Source organism: Acanthochromis polyacanthus, chromosome 21 (genome assembly GCF_021347895.1).
Source record: "Acanthochromis polyacanthus isolate Apoly-LR-REF ecotype Palm Island chromosome 21, KAUST_Apoly_ChrSc, whole genome shotgun sequence".
NCBI classification, from domain to species: Eukaryota; Metazoa; Chordata; class Actinopteri; family Pomacentridae; genus Acanthochromis; species Acanthochromis polyacanthus.
In genome coordinates this window covers 28,446,735-28,468,722 of record NC_067133.1, presented here as the reverse complement: position 1 = coordinate 28,468,722, position 21,988 = coordinate 28,446,735, and the positions used below count along the sequence as shown (strand labels likewise).

At 40.5% G+C, this 21,988-nt stretch overlaps 1 protein-coding gene across 5 annotated transcripts in view; it reads right to left on the bottom strand.

The window, feature by feature from the left end:
- Positions 1–1,934: 1,934 nt before the first annotated feature.
- Positions 1,935–21,988, bottom strand: part of LOC110956028 (septin-9-like) — a 105,898-nt gene continuing 85,844 nt past the window's right edge. For all 5 annotated transcript variants that reach the window (XM_022201252.2, XM_051941054.1, XM_022201254.2 and 2 more), the window contains 9 exons: positions 18,964–19,170; positions 13,275–13,403; positions 12,853–12,934; positions 12,508–12,645; positions 9,417–9,534; positions 8,813–8,908; positions 8,637–8,733; positions 5,441–5,492; positions 1,935–3,142 (listed from right to left, as the gene is read on the bottom strand). In XM_022201252.2, the coding sequence (XP_022056944.1) occupies positions 3,001–3,142; positions 5,441–5,492; positions 8,637–8,733; positions 8,813–8,908; positions 9,417–9,534; positions 12,508–12,645; positions 12,853–12,934; positions 13,275–13,403; positions 18,964–19,170 (1,061 nt within the window). In that variant the 3' untranslated portion in view covers positions 1,935–3,000. The remainder of the gene's footprint in view (positions 3,143–5,440; positions 5,493–8,636; positions 8,734–8,812; positions 8,909–9,416; positions 9,535–12,507; positions 12,646–12,852; positions 12,935–13,274; positions 13,404–18,963; positions 19,171–21,988) is intronic.

The following is a 21,988-nucleotide window of genomic DNA, read 5'->3' as shown; positions in this document are numbered from 1 at the left end:
GTTGCTCCATAGTAGTTAAAGTTGCTTTAAAATAGTTGTCCTACACTACGGTTTGGGGTCATCCAGAAAATTCCACGTTTTCCATGAAAACTCACAGTTTTATTCATGTGCTAGCATAACTGCATAAAGGTTTTCTAATCATCAATGAGCCTTTCAACAGCATTAGCTAACACAATGTAGCATTAGAACACAGGAGTGATGATTGCTGGAAATGTTCCTCTGTACCCCTATGGAGATATTCCATTAAAAATCAGCTGTTTACAGCTAGAATAGTCATTTAACACATTAACAATGTCTGCACTGGATTTATCATTCATTTAAGGTCATTGTCATGAAAAAAATGATTTTCTTTCAAAAAATAAGGACATTTCTAAATGACCCTAAACTTTTGAACAGTAGTGTTCAGTACATGTGTTCAGAGTTTTAAAAGCATCCATAACCTCATCTCTGATTCGACTAACTTTTCATGCAGAGTTAATCATGTTCAGACTTGTAGTTTCACTCTGTGGTTAAAGGGGGTCAGGATAGTCGATCCTGGCCTTGAGTTTGCAAAGTGACTTGTGTGATGTTGAGTGATCAGAGATTTTACAGTTTCATTTAGCTTTAATCCAAAACGATGTACATCTGAGAGTAGATCCAACACCAGCAAGGATCTGGTCAGGAGAAAACAACCTGAGTACAGCCATAAAACAAGTTCTAGTGTGATACTAGAACTGCAGTAAGTACAGGCAGTGTGGGACGCGATTGGAAGTTTCTATTATTTGTGTGTCTGTCAAGTGTGAAGGTGTTCAGTTAAGGAGCTGCAGTAGTCAATCAACAGAGATGCACTCTGTGAGATCAGGCGGGTCTTCTTTCTGAACCAAACAGAGAAAACCATGTGAAACAAGCAGTAAATAAACAAATAGATCACATCATGTGATAGAAACGCACCTGCAGACGTCAGTGGGCAGCTTCCTCTTCATCCTCAGCATCTTTAGAGAGGCAGCGTCCCTCGTCTTCTGCAGCCTCCATCTTCATCCATCAGTGGACCTCAGATCAGTGATGACCCATCATCTCTGTCCTGAAGCTCTTCAACCACAGATGTGATTCTCTCCTGATCCAGCCTCTGAAGTGTCCCACTTTCAGGACACTAAACTTAGAGTCATCCTCAGCTGACACAAAAATCACACTTCATTAAAGCGCAATGCAATAAGTCCACCAGAGCGTCCACGTTTGTCCAACAATGGCCAGAGACACACAACAACCGATAAAAGTCCACTACAAAGTTGTAGCGTTCGCTATTGTCCCATCAACAGATTAAGTTTAATCATGATCTACCTCCCCTTTAACTGTTTCCTCGTAGGGGGTACTGTACATTCGTTACTGGAACTGTGTCAGATGGACAGATGGTGGGTGGGTTTATAACTCTATAGAATTACTATGTGTAAAAAACTTGGTGTTCATGTTGTTTTTTTTTGTTTTTTTCGGGTTTTACTGTTATTTATTTTGATCTGTGTGTACGCTTGTTGTAAACATTCTTTAAAATAATGAAAAATATGAAAAATCACAACCTGCAGCTGTTTTTTCTTGACATTAGCATGTTAGCTCAGATCTGCATCCTGCTGCTCTGATATCTCTCATCTGTAGCGATCCTGACGCACAGAACGAAGCAATTCTTCCGTCTTTCACCGAGAGGAAAAGATTCACTCAAGCATTCTAGTAATTAGCGCTAATCAGCGATGCACTGACCTGGTAGGCAGCCATATTGATTTCAGAGACTAATCAAGGAAAAGCTTAACGACGTGGCAATGAAAGTGCTCCAGTAAGTGATTTACACCTGTGATTAAATGCTGTGGGGGGGAAACGATCTAAAAACCTCAGATTTACTGCAGGATGGACACGTGGAATGTACGGATAAAGAACCGAGAGTTTTAAAGGAGAAACTGTAGAAAAAGTAAATATTTAAAACGTCAATCTTTATTTCTTTTAAAATAAGATAAAGGAAAATTTGTTATCAATAATACAAGTACAAAAATGTATCAGAACACAGACGAATATACAGGACAGTGACAGCTTAGGGAATTATATGTGAGAGACAAACATCCTCATTATGGAAGATAGAAGAAAGGTGAAGGATTTTAATGAAGACTAGATTTTAAAGGGACCAAAAAATACCTAAATGTGGTCGACCTGGCTCAAACCAAACTGCTCTCTTTCCAGTTTCAGCCAACTGCTAGCAAAACATTCTCCAATAAATAAGGCACTGACGGGCCTAAAAGCTGGAAACGTACGAGTGTGACTGCCTGAACGCATTTCTGAATAAATGGACCACAATTTATGACAAACGTTCACATTTTACATCGTGCATAAATACATTTTTTTCCATCTTAAACCACTCTTAAGATATTTCTATTAATAAACAAAGACATTTATAGATGGGAATCCATATTTAACATGAACATAGAACAGTTAAAGCAAAACACAGGTTGTGAGAAAAAAATAAAGTCAAACATATGATGTGCTGTTTGACAACCTTTTAATTTTAACTATGAAGAGAGATATGGACCTGCACTCCTCAAACAGGCTTTTCAAACGCAGACGATGTAGTGATCAAATGCAATAATGAATATTTTCGCTTTCCACACATGTTGGCAGACGTGTGCGCATAAAAACTGCATAGATTCCTAAAAAGCCCTGCTAAAAAACATGTAAAGAGAAAAAAGTGGACGAGTTTCATACGTTACTGAATAAAGCGACGCGTTGTTTGGTAGAAACTGGGATTTTTGGCACCACGGATGCTAACTGTAAGAATCAAGCTGCAGCACATTGTGAAGGGTTAAACTCGTCTTTGGGGGAGCGGGGTCATTAAAGAGGCACTAAACTGACGCCAACAATCCACTGAGCCGCCGGAAGTCGCTGAACGTGAAGTCCTTTAAGTTTCTATCCCACCGGTGAGACGGGAGCTGGAGTGGAGGGAAGACTGTCGATCAAAGTCTCATAGCGAATGAATTTCGCCGGCGTCTACATCTCATGGGCCGCCAGATGGTGTTCTGGGATACCGTTGGCGTGAGCCACCACTGTGTTGTTCTCATTGAGGCGCCTCACGCGGTACATTTCATAGTGGATGCTGCTGGTGATGTCCTTAATGTTCTGCATATGGGTCCTAAAAAGAAGAAAACACACAATTAAAGCTGCAAGCAGCGTTGGTCCGGTCCTCACATCCATGCTTGTCAGCGAATCCAATCATGTCCACCAGGAGGCACTACAACTGAGAAGGTATTTTGGCCTATGGCCTTTTTGATGTGACCTATCAAAACTGTCCACCAGCTGGTGTTATCACTTTGAATCCATATATTGGCCTGATAGTATGTGTTTTTCTGGCCTATGGACAACCCGGTCTCACGGGGATTCGTGAAACTGTCACGTAAATTTTTGTTTCGGTTTCGTGCGCACCAACACGATTTCGTCATGTTTTTCGTGCCGCTCACCATGAAATGTTTTTCGTGTTGCTCACAACGAAACCCGCTGTGGTAATCACATCTGAAAGTGGTTTATACCGGCGGATTCATGACGATCTAAGCTGTCCATCGGCGTATACTGCTTGTGTGATCGCGTTTGCGGCCATCGGACATTCTTTAAATTCCTATGCAAATTGGTAAGTGTACCACCGGGTTATGGTTAGGTTATGGTTAGGTTATGGTTAGGGTTATGGTTAGGGATGATGTCATGCAAAATATAGCGTTGGATTCGCCACGGTTTTACATTAAAAATATAATATACCCATTCGTTTGAAATACGTTCTGAGTGGCACGAAAAGTCCGCCGTTTAAAATACATTGTTGTGCATTTCGTGGTGAGCGGCACGAAAAACATGACGAAATCGTGTTGGTGCGCACGAAACCGAAACAAAAATTTACGTGACAGTTTCACGAATCCTCGTGAGATCGGGCTGCTATGGATGTGATGGGGGCTGGACTCTGATGACAAAGTTTGAAGCAGACTGGAGGATCTACAGCCCAGTTACACAGCATTTCCTGTGTCATGGCGAATTGTCAAAATTCCGCCAGCCCCATTTCCCCAACCTCAGACTTTTGAGGAGCATTTTGATAAATTTTGATTACCCATGCCTGGTGTACATCCTGGCCAAATTTGAGCTCTGTTGGGGTTATCCTGTTTAAGTCTACAGCTTTTGAAAATGTGCAAAAATGGGTCCAAGGTGACACACAATTCAAAATGGCTGACTTCCTGTAGTCTTTTAGGTACGGCTGTCAATTACATTTTTATGTGTCTTGACGAGTTACATGTGCCTACCAAATTTCATAGCTCTAGGGAACACGTCTTGGTTGTAGAGGCTGTTGGAAATTTTCCAGGTGGCGCTATGGAGCCATTTTGTCTCACAGCTTTACAAGTTCCATAAAATATCACGTTTTGCCAGTCCTGATTTGTGTGCAAATTTTTGTATGTTTTCAAGTATTTATAGGCCTTCACAATTGCGATTCAAAAAAACGGGAGGAAAAAATAAAAAGAAGAAACCCACGAGTTTCAGGAGGATCCTAAAGACAAACCAGCAGAAGAGATGGACCAAAGATCACGCTTGGCAACAACATTCACTGAAAGTAAACGCTGCTTTTTGCTTTTTAATGTGCACATGATGGCCATAAAAAATGTTTTTAAGGTGATCTGCTGAAAAGGAAACATTTCATAGTGACACTGCCTTTTGCATGCATCCTGTATTTTAATATAAGATCATTTAATCAAGTTTGGAAGCTGATCTTGGTCCAGTATGTAACCTACAGGAATGTGATATATGTGTGTGAAAGGACAGATATTCTCCTTTTATAATCAGTACAGCTGTCTGCAGCAGCTTGTATTCTACTTGGATTATATTCTGTGTATATTTGCTTTTCAATTCTGTTTCTTTTGCAATTATGTCTTGATATTCTGACACACTTGTGACCTAAAACTTGCAAAACTGAGCCTGAATTTCTTCTGTGTGCAGAAAGAAAGAGCTGCCCTGCTATTGTGCAGCTGTTTCTATGGCTACGTATGCAACGTGACATATATAATAATAGTAACAATATATTATTAATAGATGTATATTCCATACGTCACAGACTTGCACTGGAGTTATTTATGTTCAGTCCACCTTAAATTACACCTCATGTAAATACTGTATTTACCCATACTGTTATATTCATGTGCAGCTCTGAACAGTTTCAGCACCTTTTGTACATTATTTGTTGTCAAAACCATTTTCTACTTTATTCTCATCTCAGCGCATTCCATTTTAAATTTACTTTTATATATCCTATTTTACCTAACACATACTGTGCAGTTTCTAACTCCTCTATGTGATTTAAACATACGTTGTTTTTTTAATTGTAGAAAAAACATCACAGAGTCCCATGATTGTTCAAAGCAGATTATTTTCAGATGTAATAAGATAAACTAAGTGAACTCACCTGATGAGGAGATCCCGTAAATAGGCAAACTCACAGTGGGCGATGTTCTCAACTGCAGGAGAGACAAGTCTGGAGTTATTACACAGAATCAAAAAGGAGTTTTAATACAGCCAGAATCTGTAAAAAGCAAATGCACAAATAAATTAAAAACTGAAGAATTGTGAGATTTCCAACTTTCAAACACCCTTTGAATAAACAATCTGTAATGAACTCCTCTGTCAGTGATATTTCAGCCTTTATTCTGTACGTATCCTTAAAAAAAAATCTGCCAAAAATGAACAGTTTTATCGAAAAAAAAAAAACATTCTGCACTCGTCAGCTAACGGAGAAGTTATTTATGATTCAGCTGTGATCAGCATCACAAGACAAAAACTCAAACTTTTAGGCTGAACACAGAGCAGATATGAGAAAAGTATAGCAGCTGATTGAAAACTATATAGTGAAAAATCTGCAGCATGTAGAGCAGGGTGTCAAACATGCGGCCTGCGGGCCAAAACGGGCCCTCCAGAAGGCTGTAAAGTGTAAAAATTACAGACAGGACATTACCTGCAGATTGTAAATTTGGAAAATTATAAATTCAAAATAATTTTTGTTTTGATCAAAAAGTAAAACACTAAATTGCTCATCGTTCTTTTGTCATTTTGTGTCTCATTTTTGTAATATTTTGTCTTGTTTTGTCATTTTTTGTCTGACTTCTGTCGTTTGTCTCATGCTTTTGTCGTTTTGTGTATTTTTTGTTACTTTGTGTCTCATTTTTGTAATATTTTGTCCTGTTTTTGTTATTTTTTGTTTTTATCTGACTTTTGTCATTTTGATCGTAAAGTAAAACACTCTATCATTCAGTTCCAGATATCTGTGACTAAATGTTGTGTTCCTTTGTAGACACTCTGTGATCTGTAAGTTGTAATGTGGAAATGATAAACTGAGGATGAATGTTGCTGAAATTGAATTTATTTTTCTTAAGAAATTTCATGTTGTTCATGGCGTTTTGTAAAAAGATAATTTATTAAATGTAAACATTTCAGAATGTACTTTTTCCCCCAAAACAATCAAAACATTTGTAGGTTATTCTGCTGTGATTTTACTGGTCAAACTGGGCTGAATGTCGACCTGAACTAAGATGACTTTGACCCCTCTGAGCCACAGTTATCTACCAGTGCTGGTAAGACCTAGAAAAATGTACATATTGATAAGTTTTTATATTTGAGTTCTGCTATTTTTAGTCATGGTTATACTGTTTCTATAGAGGTGCATAATTTTATACTGCAGTGAAAAATGAGCCTACAGTGAAGAAAAATGAGTCAGGAGCAAAAACATCCAGAAACTGTTTGGGTTTCAGAAGGTTCAAACAGTTAACGGTGGGTAAAACGTGAGTGCTGTGAGCTTTGTTCTGACTGGTTAGTGTTGACTTTCCTGATCAGTCCAGCAGGTGGAGGCAGTGATCTAATCGTCCCTGCAGACACTCATGTTCATCATCAACACCAACTGCACATCTCTGTTTCTGACTTCATACTCTGAGTCTTTTAAAGAGATAAGAATAAAATATTCCCAGCAGACATGAGTGTGTGTCTGCACAGCGCACACTGCAGGAAATGAAACTTCCTTTATGAGACACTCGATAGACGGGTGGTGCCTCCTGTCTGAGTGGAGAACATAATTAAATATTGAACGCCCCATCCTACAGCAGAAATGAATGTTAACAAAAAAGAGTGAGATAAGATTTTCCAGTGGGTGAAGCTGAAAAACTCTTAAAACAAACACAAAATCAACCATTAACCTGCATGTAAAATCACTGGATTTTAAACTAAATTTCTCCCTTCCAGTGTGAGCCACTACAGTGTACTCGTTCTTTGTAACACAAAAGTAGAGGTTGGGACAGGAAGTAAACAAATGAGGCCTCTGCAGACTCACAGCAGTGTGGAAACTGAAAGCAGCCTAAGAACAGATGGTGACCTTTGATTTATTCCTTCTTTCCTAATAGAGTAACTTCCAGGTTAACTACATGATGCATATTCTGCACCATGTGCAACATCTATTTCCCTACATATACTTGAACATATGCTAGATCTGTATTTTCTACTTATGTACAATTTGTGCCATATTAAAACTTCTCACAGTATTTCTACTCATGGAAGAGTCTGTGCAACACCTGACGTGCAATACTACTATTTCTATAACTAGTACCTTTATACAGTGTTTAACAATTAGACCATAAAAATTAAACTGAAATAATGTGTTTCAAACTAAAACTTGTGTTATTTATAAGGCAAATTACAAACTGGAACAAATAATAGTTCTTATTCACATATATGAACCAAAATGTTCAGATTTTGTGTGACCTCCTTTGACCCTGAACAGCTGCGTTGTTTTCATGAACTTCTCAATCGTCTCTTCTGTTATTTATTTCCAGATAGTTTCTAGCTGTTTCCAGGGACGTGCTTTCAATGAAACTTTTGTGCGATCTATTTTGAAGTCAATAAATCCCAGATCTGTTCAGCAGGATTCAAATGTGGACTTTAACTTGGCCGGTCCATCAGTTCTAGAACTCCAGATTCCTTTTTCTTGGTCCAGTCGTCTCTGCACAGCTTTGAAGTCTGCTTGGAGTTGTTGTCTTCTTGGTGTATGAACCCACAAACAATCAATTCAATCCAGAAAGGACTCTGCGATGCACCAGGATGTTGTGGTAGACCTTCTTGTTCATGATACCGTGGATTTGAACTAATCTGCCCAAACCGTTTCCATAAATGAAACCCCGAACCATAATGGAATCTCCACCATGTTTCACTGTGATGCATCAAAATGTTCTCCGGATTTTCTGTGGACAGAAACCTGATGATGCTGATCAAAGAGTTCAAATTTGGACTCGTCCATCCAGAGTACCTACTTCGCACAGTGTTTGTGTTTCCTGGTGAATTTTAGGCGTTGTTGGACGTTTGCAAGCCTAAAATATTTTAGTAATCAGCAATGCTGTTAATTTAGGGCAGCGGTGGCACTTTACACTGGGTAGTCTTCTACAGATTTGTTAAGCACTGAATGTTTTTTTTTTTTATAGTACATTCATTAAATGTTTGCATTTTCTTTTGCTGCTGCAACACTGCAAACTTCCCCACTGTTGGCTTAATGAAGGCTTATCTTGGTTTATCTTACAATGAAAAACAAAACAACAAAGAGAAAACAGAGACTTTAAGAGCTGTACCTTCAATAGTTCCCCACTTGGTCTTCCTCCCCAGCAGCCTCCTGCCGTTGACCTGATACTCCTGATCACTGCCAACCACAGCGAACGGGATCATCTCCTGCTCAAAGTCAGCACACGGTGGAGTTAGAAATCATTCAGTGTGTTAGAAAACAGACCTGTTAGATTCGGCGCCTCACCCTGATCTTTTCGTTAATCATTCTGTCCTCTGCGTCTTCATCAAACTCCTTCTGTGGGTAAACATCGATCCCGTTGGCTCGCAGCTCTTCCCTGATCTGGTGAGAGCGAAACAACAAATCTTTAGCCCAAACCGAGGCTTTTAGTTTCAGGAGTAATTAGCTGAACACATCTGATGCAGCCTGAAGAGACATCAAACACATGTGCAGATTAAAACTAATCTGCTCCCAGAGTCTGGGATTAGTTGGTAGCCACTGCATGTGTACAAACAAAGCGGAAATCATCACAAGATGGATGCATAAACCTGATCAGCTGAGCTAATCAGGGAGATCCTTAAAGACGTTGCCGATAAAAACACACAACGAAGCGGCTTCATGAATTACAATACTGCTCAGAAGTTTTCAAAAGAAAAGCAGTTAACGGAGTCATTTTAGAGCACCTTTAACTCATAAAAACAGCTTTAACTAATAATATTAACTCTAACTAATATAAAGCAACTTTAATTCATTTAGAGCAACTTTAACTCATGTACACTACCATTCAAAAGTTAAACCAAGGTTTTGGAAAGTCAGGAGGAGAAATCTGAAGTGTTGAATGTGTTCTGACCTTCTTTTTGAAGAAGTCTCTCTCCTCCAGCGTGAGTGTATCCGCCTTGGCAATGACCGGGACGATGTTGACCACTTTACTGAGACGTCTCATGAATTCTACGTCGAGAGGCCGCAGACTGAGAAGGAAACAGACGACATTTGATGTATGAACATGAAACTGTAACAGAGCAGAACAGGTCCGCAGACCAGTTTCTGCCTGCGGGTCAGTCTGCAGGTCCAATCCAACCTGTGGGTCAACTTTGTAAAGTTTAAAAATCAAAGAGACATTAACTAAAAAAAGTAACTGATATTTTAAATTTGTCCACTGTACTGCCATGACTTTTATGTATTTTCTATGTATAAATTTTCTACATTTACGAGGCAGGAGATCAACTTACCTTAAGAATTGCATATTTTTCTGGACTAAAACACAGGGAAACATTTGGATTTGTGGTTATTTATAGTTTACTCCGCTGTGATTTTACTGGTCCGGATCACTTGAGATCAAATTGGGCTGAATGTGGACCTGAACTAAGACGAGTTTGACCCCCCTGCTGCAACACAAAGCTCTCACAGCAGAGGGCAGAGGTTCCCAACTCTTCTCCCAGACGGAGCAATAACTGTAACATATGTACTGTCCTATCCATGACCTATTATAAAGCATGTGTGAACAGCTGCTGGTTGAGGCTGCAAGGACGTCCGTTTAGGAGCTTTTCCTGCGGCTTCAGAAAGCATCTGTTAGAGCTGTGGATTGTGTCCTGGCTAACAACACTCTGACAGAGACTGCTCCATGTCAACAACAAGTCGTGTGCACTCAAGCGTGAGCGCAGTGAAAAAGACAAAAGAGCAGAATTGATTGCATGCACCCAGACACTCTCAGACTCCGTGTCTCTGGTGTCCTTCCTGCCGCTCTCCCATTAGGCTTTTTAAGGCGAACCCTGAGCAGCTGCTGGCCAGGCCATGTGACATCTGCAGCGTTGGATCCACATGAAACGCTGCAGACAGGGGGCCGATTCACACCGAGTAAAGACAGGCCGTGACACAGAAATGAACAGAGGTGCAGCTCTGTGATCAACCGTCTTTGTGCTGAGAAGAGTCTCACCATCCACAGCTGCTTTGACATTTTCATAAGACAGGTCGCTGCTCTGGACTGGAGTTACACAAACAAAAAAGAAAGCTCCAGTGAATCTATCACTTGATGGACACATGAGACAGTGTGAAGCCTCCCTCTAGCTGCTCGTATCCCCCGACCCACTGAGCTCTGATCGGCAGAAGGAGGGCCGATTGTGCCGTTCGATCAGAGCCAGATGTGTGCTTGTAAGAAATCCAGGAAGAAACTTGGGATATGGAGCTGCTCCAGGGCCTGGAGAGAGCAGCCCATCGTTCCTGTGTGCTTTGGAATGGAGTTCTGGGATGTGTTGCCTCGCTCGGAGCGGAAAAGTGTAGCGGTGGGTGTGTGTCCGATACGAGGGTTAACAAAGGAGAGATATGTAATCTGCCAAGGAAAGCGGTGGAGTTATGTGACGATTGCCGTTGGTTTGTCCGTTTGTCTGTCCGTCTGTCTGTTAGCTACATTACTCAAAAATGGAACAATGGATTTGGATGAAATTTTCAGTGAAGGTCAGAAATGACACAAGGACCAAGTGATTAGATTTTGTCAGTGATGCAGCTTATAGTGTGGATCCACAGATTTGTTAAGGATTTATGTATCATTGCGAGATAGCAGCACAGCGTCACTGTAACCATGACAACCAGTGAACACTACATCAGCTGCCTGCTGACGATCACATGATGGTGATCCTACTACTACTGTGTCATTTTAAGATGGAACAAATGATAAAATTAGATGAATAAGACGTGTAAATCAGATTTTAGAGCTAACAATAAGGTTGGAAGACCCAACATGTGAATTGAATTTATGTATACAGTAAATAATCCTGTGGAAAGCGGCAACCCAACAGAAGCCCATGGAGCCCAGATAAGTCGTTAAGACTGGAAGTGCATGCCCTCGCTCTGAAACCAAGTTCACCCAGAGCTAGGCAGAAATGATGCTAACCTAGCAGAAATAAAAAAGGAGAGGTGGTCAAACTTTGATACGATTACGTCGTATACATCCTGATTGAGTCATAAGACGATGGGTTGTGGCTTCCCAGAACAGAAGAGGAGTGTTTAGGAGAAGTTTGCATGGGTATATAAGATGATGTAACACTTTGTGTAGTTAGTTAAAATCTCAAGACTTTGCTCCTGTTTGTTCTTAAAGCCTCTGCATTGGATAAACATTCACATCAGATTCTGAAGACTGCTTGAAGACTCTTTCTTGAGAACTTTTTGAAGACTCCAACTTTTGATCCAAAATAGATTTTTGACTACATGTCTGACAAAACTGTCTGATCATTACTGGCCTTTAGCAGACAGACTGAGTCACAACACTACAAATCCACCACTGAGGACTTATCGTGACTTATCTGTTGGAAATGATACAAGGAACAATTGATTAAATTGTGGAGGTGTTTCTGAGTCCCATCAATTCCAGCCACCCACTACATATTTATGTCACGCCATTCGGTATCCGTACAGAACATAAAAATGCAGAACACATGCCTGTGCTCAGTGCAAGGTCTTTGTGTTTGTGGGTACATCTATATCAAATGGACACATTCTATGTTGCCATGATTTCTGATCATCAATAACTAATAAACAAATGCTGCATTTGTGACAATGCCTTCTGGGGAATGAACAGCCTTGGAGGAGTACTGCTCTCTGTTCTTTTCTAGTTGATTCTGCTGCACATTTAAAGACTCGAGAACAAACAAAGGCATTCAATATTTGCAGACATGCACAAGCCAAACACTGTCACTGTCTGTAACAATAGCAATATTGACGTTTCTGTTGATGTAATTGTTTGGTTTTGTCACACTGGATATGAGCATGACATCTGTTTACATGGAAACTCCACAGGAGCCTTCAGGCTGCAGGGAGCTTCGTATTTACTGTACAGAAACAAGAGCGGCTTTAATCTTAACAGCTCTCGGCAGGGAAGAGAAACTGCTTTGGAAACTCAACTGCAATAGTGTTTACTAATGCATCTATTTAACTATTTTTGTCTTTACCAGTGTCCGGTGGGAGGGATGAAATATATGCAGCAGTGGACTCTGGAGTCGGGGATCCTTTTCTTTCTGTTGATGTTGATTTCCTCCTGCAGGTACGCCTCGTACTGGTCGTTAATGAACTTCATGATGGGCTGCCAGCTGGGAGGGAAAGAACAATGAGGGGGAGAGGAAAGAAGGATGCGAGGTAGAAGGGGTAGAGGAGGGAGATGAGGATGCAGGGTAAAAGAGCAGGAACAGGAAAAGTGAGATAACAGGAAAGGAGGACAAAGGGAGGAGCGTCTGGTCAGATGCTGTCATTTCAAAGCCCACTGGTTAATGTGGTGACGGAGAAAGAGTGCAGCGTACCAGTTCTCGTTGTTGATCTGGTCTCCAAAGCCTGGCGTGTCGATGACTGTCAGCTTCATCCTCACTCCTTTCTCCTCAATGTCTGCAGGGAAAAAACACAGAGTCGGTGCCAGCACGGTGTATATTCTAACGTCAGAAACGCCTCATAAATTCAACAATAGAAACCAAATGTTTTTGAAGTAAAAACGATCCTGCAAATCCACTGACTGTTTATCGAACAGAATTTATTCAGAAACTGATCTGAGGAGACAGTTTGGAATAAAGAGCTACCAGGACCAGTCATAAAAACTAGCATTAGAGGGAGGAAGAAAGAAAAGTAATGAAAGAAGGATAATGAAAGACAAGCTGTGGAGCATAGATGGACACAGAACAGTTCAAAAGGTGGCAAACAGAAGGAGTGGAGCTGCTGAGGAGGCCCATACCGTGACTGATGGACTTGATTTCGATGGTCTTGGGGATCTTCTCCTGGGCTGTAGCCAGCACCGACTTACGGCTGACCTTAGACTTGAACAGCGTGTTCATCAGAGTAGACTTTCCCAGGCCACTCTGTCCTGTAGGCACAAAGGCAGACAATGAGAAAACTCTTCTGCTGCTGCTTGTAGGTACCCAACGGTTCACAGAGTGGCGCCAAAACAAATCCCAACGAGATGCAATGATAATTTTCCACAGCAAAATGACTTTAGGTAGAAGTGGAGACGAGATGAAAGGAAAAGCAGAACAATTCTTTTAACCCTCTGATCCCAAACCAACCGAGTTCTACATATTGTCTTTAAAAAAATGCCAGAAATAAACTAGATCATGTTAAAAAAAAAAACAATTAAATACTCAGTGCTCCTTGGCGAAACTGGAAAGCTATCAGTCGCGAGACAAAACTTCTGAGACTTTTCAGTTGAACTACATTGAACTGCAGGCTGTGCTTACACAGAGCAGACAGATTAAATTCAAGATTTAAGGGTTTTATTTGTCACAAGTTCATGCAGTCTGTGCAGTGAAAAGCAAAGTGATGTTCACAAGTTTGCACAGTAAAAATAAGACATTATAACATGAGCAAATCTTTAAAAAACAAGACAAAACTAGAAAAAAAGTCACAAATAATGAGGTAGAGATCTCAAATTAAAGTGCAAGAGTGCAGTTGTGTGTCTGTTATGTTTGCTATGCATCAGAGTGTGTGTGTGTGTGTGAGTAGATCTAGGTGATATTTACATGTTTACATTAGTCCAGTGTGCTGCAGCTTTGAGATGAGCTGCTGTGATTGGAGATAGAAGATAAATGCATTGAAGAAAATCAAAAATGTAAGTAGTAACCTGAAATGTAATCTTGGAACTACATAGAATGGATAGTCAAAATCTTTAGAATTTCACAGACACTAATAAAATATTCATAGTTTCTGATAAAAAAAAGTTTCATGTAAATCACAGACGGTTGAGCAGAATTTTTTGTGAATTTTGATGATTTTAGATCAAGCCTCCTAAAGTATTTTTTAATTCCTCTGGAGAATTTCTGGGCACAAATCGTGGATAAGTTTACATCCTTTATGACAGTAGAAATAGTTCAGAGAGGCGACCCATTAAAGGCCATTTATTGCAGCCATGTAGCTCACAGCGCCACCTTCTGACCAGAACACAGTTTACCCACTCCATAACGGGACTAATTTATGTTTTATTTGAAAAGTTCACTTCAGATTCACTTTCCAGTGATATGAAATAGCTGGAAAGTGTAGAGTCAAGTATTTCTGACATCTGTGTGGAAAATCTTGTACATGCTGATACCAGGATTTTTCAATTTTCATAACATAATCAATTTAAAAAAAAGTGTTTTCTTTTCTTTTTTGTATGATCCACAGCATTAGAACTTTGTTAAACTGCACAATACATTTTAGATTTCTCTCTTCTAGTCATGGCTGTGATATTTCCATAGAAGTGCAAGACTTTATATAGGAGTGAAAAATGAGAAACCAGAAACTGCTTCAGCTTCAGAGGATTATAATTTGCATCTTCTTTAGTTTCACAACTACATTTTCAGGGCACTGACTGAACAGATTATTACATGAAAAGCAGTAATACAGTGATGTAATGCTCTCCTGAAGTTTTACTTTTCAGCGGTCTGTCTGCATGGATGAGACCATCTGTGACCTCTGCACTTCATCCTAACTCTGCTGTGGGTTAATGAAGAGGGGTTTGCAGGGGCCCGCTGGGAAAAGACCATTCACAGTTCAACCTCAGGTTAAGTCAACACCGAGAACTTCGCTGTTTTATGGAGATGCACTCTCGAACACAGTCGCATGCTCCGGCAGTCTGAAGCACACAAACATGGACCTGGACGGCAAATATGGAAACATACAGCTTTAAGTTTAAGGATTCAGTATGTCGACATGATAAATGTGCATTTTATCTCCCGTAGCTCTCTGGAAGGACTCTCCACTCTCTGTAACAGCTGCATTTTCTAAGGTTTCTTCGTCCAACATTCTACCGCTAACAACCATCACAACAGGGAAGTAGTGCCAAAATCCCACACTCGCCTCCTCTATGTGGCCAAAGCAGAGCAGACTGAGTTTAAACTGTTTCACAATATATCTGGGGACGAACTTAACTCAAAAAGACGGTGAAACTAAATTGTCAGAAAATAATAACGATACAGAAAAAGGAAAAAGAGAACAAAATTAACTCAAAACCACAGATCAATTAAAATTTTGCAAACATTTCTGCTGCTGCTTCTTTTGAAAGCAGAGACCACCAGACTGAAAAACAGTTTCCATCCACAGGCCACCAGGCTACTAAATCACTGACTCAATATCTATACAGAGCAATATTTTGCCCATATCTCCTGTATTTGCACATAGCAACTCCTGTGTATATGACAGTATTCCACAAGATAGCAACATTTGCACTAAAATGTATTTATATACATTTTAACTATTTTTTATTATATTCTATTTTATGTAATTTTATTTATTATTTCAGTTGTGTGCAGAGAACTCGCAAAATAAGACTTTCATTACTTAGGGTAACCACTGTGTTTATGAAAATAAAGTTCTTGAATCTTGAATCTTTTTGTTTCTGAGTGCGTTGTTTTAATCGTGCAGCTGCAGCATTTAGTCATCAATATGAGAAGTCTCATAAAGCTGTTGAGGAAATTTCACTCTCGGTTCTGCAAAGTTTGCTGTAGTGGGGCGTTTATCGGTATTCCGGCATACGGTGGGCTTACCAACACAGAGCATGAGCCTGTGAAGGTAAGCCGACCCAGAACATTTGGAGATTTCCCATTTCATAGGGATGTCAGAGGGTGGATCAGAGGGTAGGGAGGGGCTGTATGCAAATACAGAGGGTCAGACAAAAGGAACATCTCAGAGAAAAGGGTGGGGATTGTAAGTAAATACCAAGGTAGACAGTGGTTAATTTGCGTATATTTGAATCAAGGGTAACAAAAGGGCAATTGGATAAGAGGAGGTAAGACGGGGGGGTATTAACCTGGCAATAGCCAGATTAATAATTGTGCAGTACTTGATAGTACTCCACAATATCAATCTGGGACCGCTCCATGTAAATCCGTTCGGAGGAAAGAGGCACGGATTGGACAATGCAACAGTATGTCCCGCCTCTGACAGGTTTGGTTTTAGCCAATCGCGGGATCTTCACAACGAGCGGAGCCAATTAGTAGATTAAACTCTTACCAAAACCCGTAGGTAAAAAAGCACAAACATCTTTACCGTCCAGAAATGCGCAAAGTGCCTCTCGTTGTTCTTCCTTCAAAGAAGCGACAGGAGATTCAGCTAAAACTGACTTAATAGCAGCATCTACACGATCGTTGTCCTCCGTTGCCGTGTTTGTTTTGATCTACTGGCGCTTGGTGTCGTCTTCACACCCGAATATCCCGCCCCACACACCAATACTGCTGCGTGATTGGCCCGTGCCAACTTGGCTCTGTACGAACAGTGAATGTGGGAGCGGAGCAAGATGGTTTCTTGAGAGATTTGTGAACTCACAAATATCGCGAGAAATCAACTTGCTGGCAAGGTTAGGGGGGTACGGCAGACGGTAACAAAGGATGAGTCTGGTAAATACTTGCAAATAGCAAAGGATGTAGGAATTGTGGATAACCATGGGACACTGAATGAATGGGTGACATGTGACAGTGGTACCAAAGGTGTGCTATTTTCTTCATCAAAGCTGTCGACCCAATCATCCACTCTTTAAACTCATCACTCCTTCCTGCGCCGCTCTCATTCTTGTGGCAGAACGCACCTGAGAGTAAAAACTACATGGAAACCGAGTTTGTTTAATTCTGTTTACCGCTGCAGCGTTACACAACCGAGTCTCATCCCTGAGGCTGCTTCTCAACGGAGACACACTGACATCATCCAGAGGAGGCGGTGGGTTTTATGGTGGCCTGTCTACTGAGAAGGTGTGTGTAATTAGCTGCTGCTTTAAAAAGTGTTGGATCACAGTGAAGAGGACTCAATGAGAAAGAGAGTTTTAAATCCTGCTATGTGTGGCTGCTTATTAAAACAACCTAGAGGCCTGTACTTCTGTCAAACTTTGATTAGAGAGAAAAGTGTCATATCTGAATAACAGGACTGACAACAGTTGGTTGAGCTTTGAGATAAGCTGATATAAAACTTAGAAAAATGACTGTAGAGTCTGCACATGATGACAAGGCTTGGAGGATAAGGAAGAGAGAAAAAATCATGGTAAAAAGTCCAACCTTTTGTTGTGGATACAGAGGAGTAATGTCAAAGTTTTATGCACAAATCTATCTTCTTTTTTAAGTTATATTTTATTAGTCCAAATAGAGAAATTCATTCTCTCCATTTCAGCAAGCCTTCATATAAGCATCAAGTTGCAGGAATGTTAGTTTTTGAATCTTTTTTTTTTTTTATTTCCAGATGCAACATGTACACTCACACACTCAATGTATGACAAACTTGCGGTTACATCTGAACTTTTAACCCCAATAACAACAAAAAAAAGAAAACTGAGGATTGTATCAACCCTGTTAATATCTTAAAGAGTAGTAACAATTTTTGTTAGTGAATAGTTTCCCTTCAGATAAAAGGTTGTTGTTGTTCCATAGTGGAGACGACCTACACCAACCACTTTTAACTTTTAGAAAATTTCCTACTGATCTAAACACTTTCAACATTAGGATGTAATTGGACCAAAGTATAGACCGTATTTCTTGGTAGACATGCCTGTAAGAAGAACGTCCTTTAACTGTATTGGTGCTATTAATTGTTGTTCTAAGTTTTTCCATGAAGACATTTTTTCCTCCTCAATCGAGTAACTGACACTCTTTGATAGGAAAGCCCAGTGATATAATTTAAAGTTTGGACACGGCATTCCTCCATCTGGTTTTTTGTATTGAAGATCAGACCATTTTATGCTGGGGCTTCTTCCATTCCAAACACAAGTCTGCAACAGGGAGTCTCCAGCTGGGGGTGCAAGTAGAATCATTGAGCTGATAAAGTTAACGCGGGGTAAAACATTCCTTTTGATGACTGAAATACATCCTGGGACTGACGCTGGCAGGTGTCTCCATCTAGTGATGTCTTCTTCTATCTTTTTTCAGAATTAGACAATAGTTTGTCTTTGCCACTGACGATAATTTATACCCAAATACAGAACCTCATTTACCACATTGGGGAGTATAGACACTGCATTTTTGTCTGTTAATCAGCATCAATGCAGATTTTGAGAAATTAACTTTGTATCCTGAAAGGTATCCAGATTTTCCAGTATTTTTGAGACATATGGGAGGGTAACTTGAACATTTGCCAAGTAAACCAGTGTATCGTCTGCGTACAGCATGACTGAATGGGAAGTTGAAGGGGACACGTGAAGGGAGTTTCTAATCATTTACGCAAGCGGTTCAATAGATAAAGTAAAAATGAAAGGAGACAATGGGTCATCTTGTCGCGTGCCGCATTTTATGTCGAACAGTTCTGAGAGGCTTCCTCTTACACACATACCAGCAGAAGGATTAGCATACAGAAGTTGCAGGAATATTTCTAATACCTACCATGCTTTCTGTGGTGTGTAGGAATTCAACTTCCTCTCTGCTGCTGACAGGCTAAACCAGGACATATTTCAGTGAGAGTGCACTTCCTCTACTTACCCACAACCATAATGTTGAGCTCAAAACCTTGCTTCATGGCCTTCCTCCTCATCTGCTCCAGGATGGCGTCGATGCCCACGTAGCTGAAGTCCACCGCCGTGGGGCCGCCGGCTTTCTCCCCGTACAGACCGCTCACTGCTGGGGACACCAGAGCGTCCGGCACCACCGCCTCAGACATGCTGCTGTAGCTGGGAAACACCTCAGGTCCTGATTAGACACACAGAGAGGCAAGGATGAGTTTGACTGGAAATGTTTTGTAATATAGAGGAACGAGTGGAAGGGAGGTGGAGAGAAGGGACAGAAAAAAGTCTGATTAGCAGCGCTGGGAATGGAAAAAAAACAGTAGGATGAGGAAGCAGTCGAGAGAGGTGAAAACATCCACAAGTAGCAAGAATTCAGAGGAAACACTGATAAGACAACAATTTACTGAAATAAGCTGTTCAATTAATCTTCCTGATGCATGAAAATCACATTATGGCTCAGCGGCTTCTTAAGAACTTTTGGAATGAAACTAAACATAAAAAATTGGTTTAGTCACCTACTTTTTAATCAAACAACAACCACAACTTTTGAGAAGCCATGCAAGCAGCTCTGTGAGGTTGAGCTTTTAGCAAAATGCTAGCATCAATATACTAACGAAGGCCGTAAAAGATTTTTACAGTGTTCCTCTTAGTTAACTTGCTAATTAGGATTAAACACAAAGTACAGCTGGGGCTGACGGGAATGAAATGAGTTTTGCAGGTGTTTGGTTTGGCCGAAAGCTCCAGTGACAATGTTTTGGTACAGAATCAAAATTTTCTCCACAGATTTAGTTAAACTCATGTGGCTGCCTGGATACACCGCATATTCTTTATGCTATCTCTGCATCCTGCATGCATTTTCTCTCTTTAATTTCAATTCACTTGTATTTCTACAGCACCAGTTTACAACTTGAGTCATCTCACGGCTCATCACATAGTAGGATGATCTCTGCAAACTCCCAAAATGTGCGAATTTCGACTGCATAATTTCTGGTAGTGGGGGACTGCTTTTCTTGAATTTCCTTTGGGATTAATAAAGTATCTATCCATCTATCTATCTATCTCTTTCCTTAAATTATGTGGGAATAAACCTCTGGCAGAACCACGCTCGGGAAGAGACAATCTCCCTCGACTGCTTAGGGTGACGATAAATTAGAGAGGGAAGTTCTGACTTGAAGTAGTGATTTATATTCTTGCTCTGCCATACTGTCTTCTATTCACAGAATAAGTTCTTCTTACAAGGTGTGAAATTGCATCATGACTAAACATGCATTTGCACAATTCATCTGAAAATTAGATAATCTAAGAATATTCACAATAAAAGATACGAGTAGAGGATATTTTGACCTTTCATCATTCCATTAATATCTGGACAAAATTTAATCCATGCAACAGTCAAGACATATTTCAGTATAATCCTAAAATGTCAACCTAAAGGTGCCACCGAGGTAAATGTCAGAGAATCACACAAGTCATTAGAATCCACCCTCTGGGAATCATAAAGGTCTGTGCAGAATTTACAGCTGCTCCATTTAATGCTTTATGTTTTAGTGTGGAACTAAATGCTAGCGTGGCTAAAAACACATCCTGACTCTGAAACAGAGGGAACAACTGGTCTCCTGCCAACACAGGCTCTTGACTCATCAGAAAACTATTAGAAAATATACTCTGTAGTATTAAAGCACTCTGGACTTGGCAGGAGGTCGCCTCTGCAGTTTGTTTTATACCAATGATTAGCTTAATGTCCTGCATACGTGTCTAATCACAAGACAAATATTCAACCTGCAGTGTGCTCACTGAGGTATGCAGAAAGTGACTCCACCAGGTGAAGAATTTACTCTGCAGTGTTTATGTCTGTATGTTGGCGGAGCTGCTGCCCCTCTGAAGGCCTCCCTGCTGCCTCGCTCTGCATCGTGTCGTGTTACTGTCCTGTTAATGCGAGAGGCAAAAAGAGGGAGACTGCCGAGGCAGAAACCTGATCCACTCTCACACACAAAACACAGAGTACACGCCTGAGTTTGTGCATTTAAACATGACCTCACTCACACAGCTGACCTGTAGCTGCACACATGGACATGCGAACATGAACATACACTCAGACCGCCTGCCGAGGACTTAACAGCAAACACTCGGCCTGCGACGAGGAGGAGAAGAAGTCCAGACGGCATGCCAGTCCGCTCGTATCGCTGAGTGGATTAACCCTTTAAGACCTACCATTGAGCCAGTCCACCAGGACATATTGTTACATTTTTATATACTGTAGTGCATTTTTTTGGAGTATTTTTATTTTCTTTACATCAATATAACCCTTATAGCCCAAGTTTTAATAATATGTATTGGCTTCTGACTTAACTACTACAATAAATTGCTTAAAAGTGCAATAAACCTAAAAAAAAATGTAAATCATTTATTTATTTTACATATCTTTCAAAATACAGAAATTGCATATCTGTAGCCCTCAAATATATAAGAAATTGCACAATATCCCATTTTCTGGTTTATAAAGATTTTTGATATGTGCATTTTTACAAACCCATCACTGCAATGAAAAAGTGCTCTGAGACTTGGTGAATGTGTGAAATATTAGTGAAAGTCCCCAGATTTTATATCCAAAAAGAATAATCGATCTATCTTATCTGGTTTCAAATCTAACACCAATCAAAGATGAAAATACAGTCGTAGTACCCGCTCTATGCTGGGTTAAATCAGTCCACACACTTCAGACTGGCACTACTTTGATTAATGGGCAAAAAAAAAAAAAAAAAAAGAAAAATGCAGCAGCTGAAACTGAAAGCTAGTTGCTGCTATAATGTGCTCCATTGTGTGCATCCATGTGCCATTGAGACCCACCTATGGAAGCAGCTCTCCTGGCCTCCTCCACCACTTCCCCATCCTGTTCCAGCAGTCAGTCAGCAACTTACCGCGACTCTCTGCTCTCCACCTCCCCAAAACCTCTGCTCTGCTGCTCTCTTTCACTCAACCTCACCCTTTCCTCCCTCCTCTGG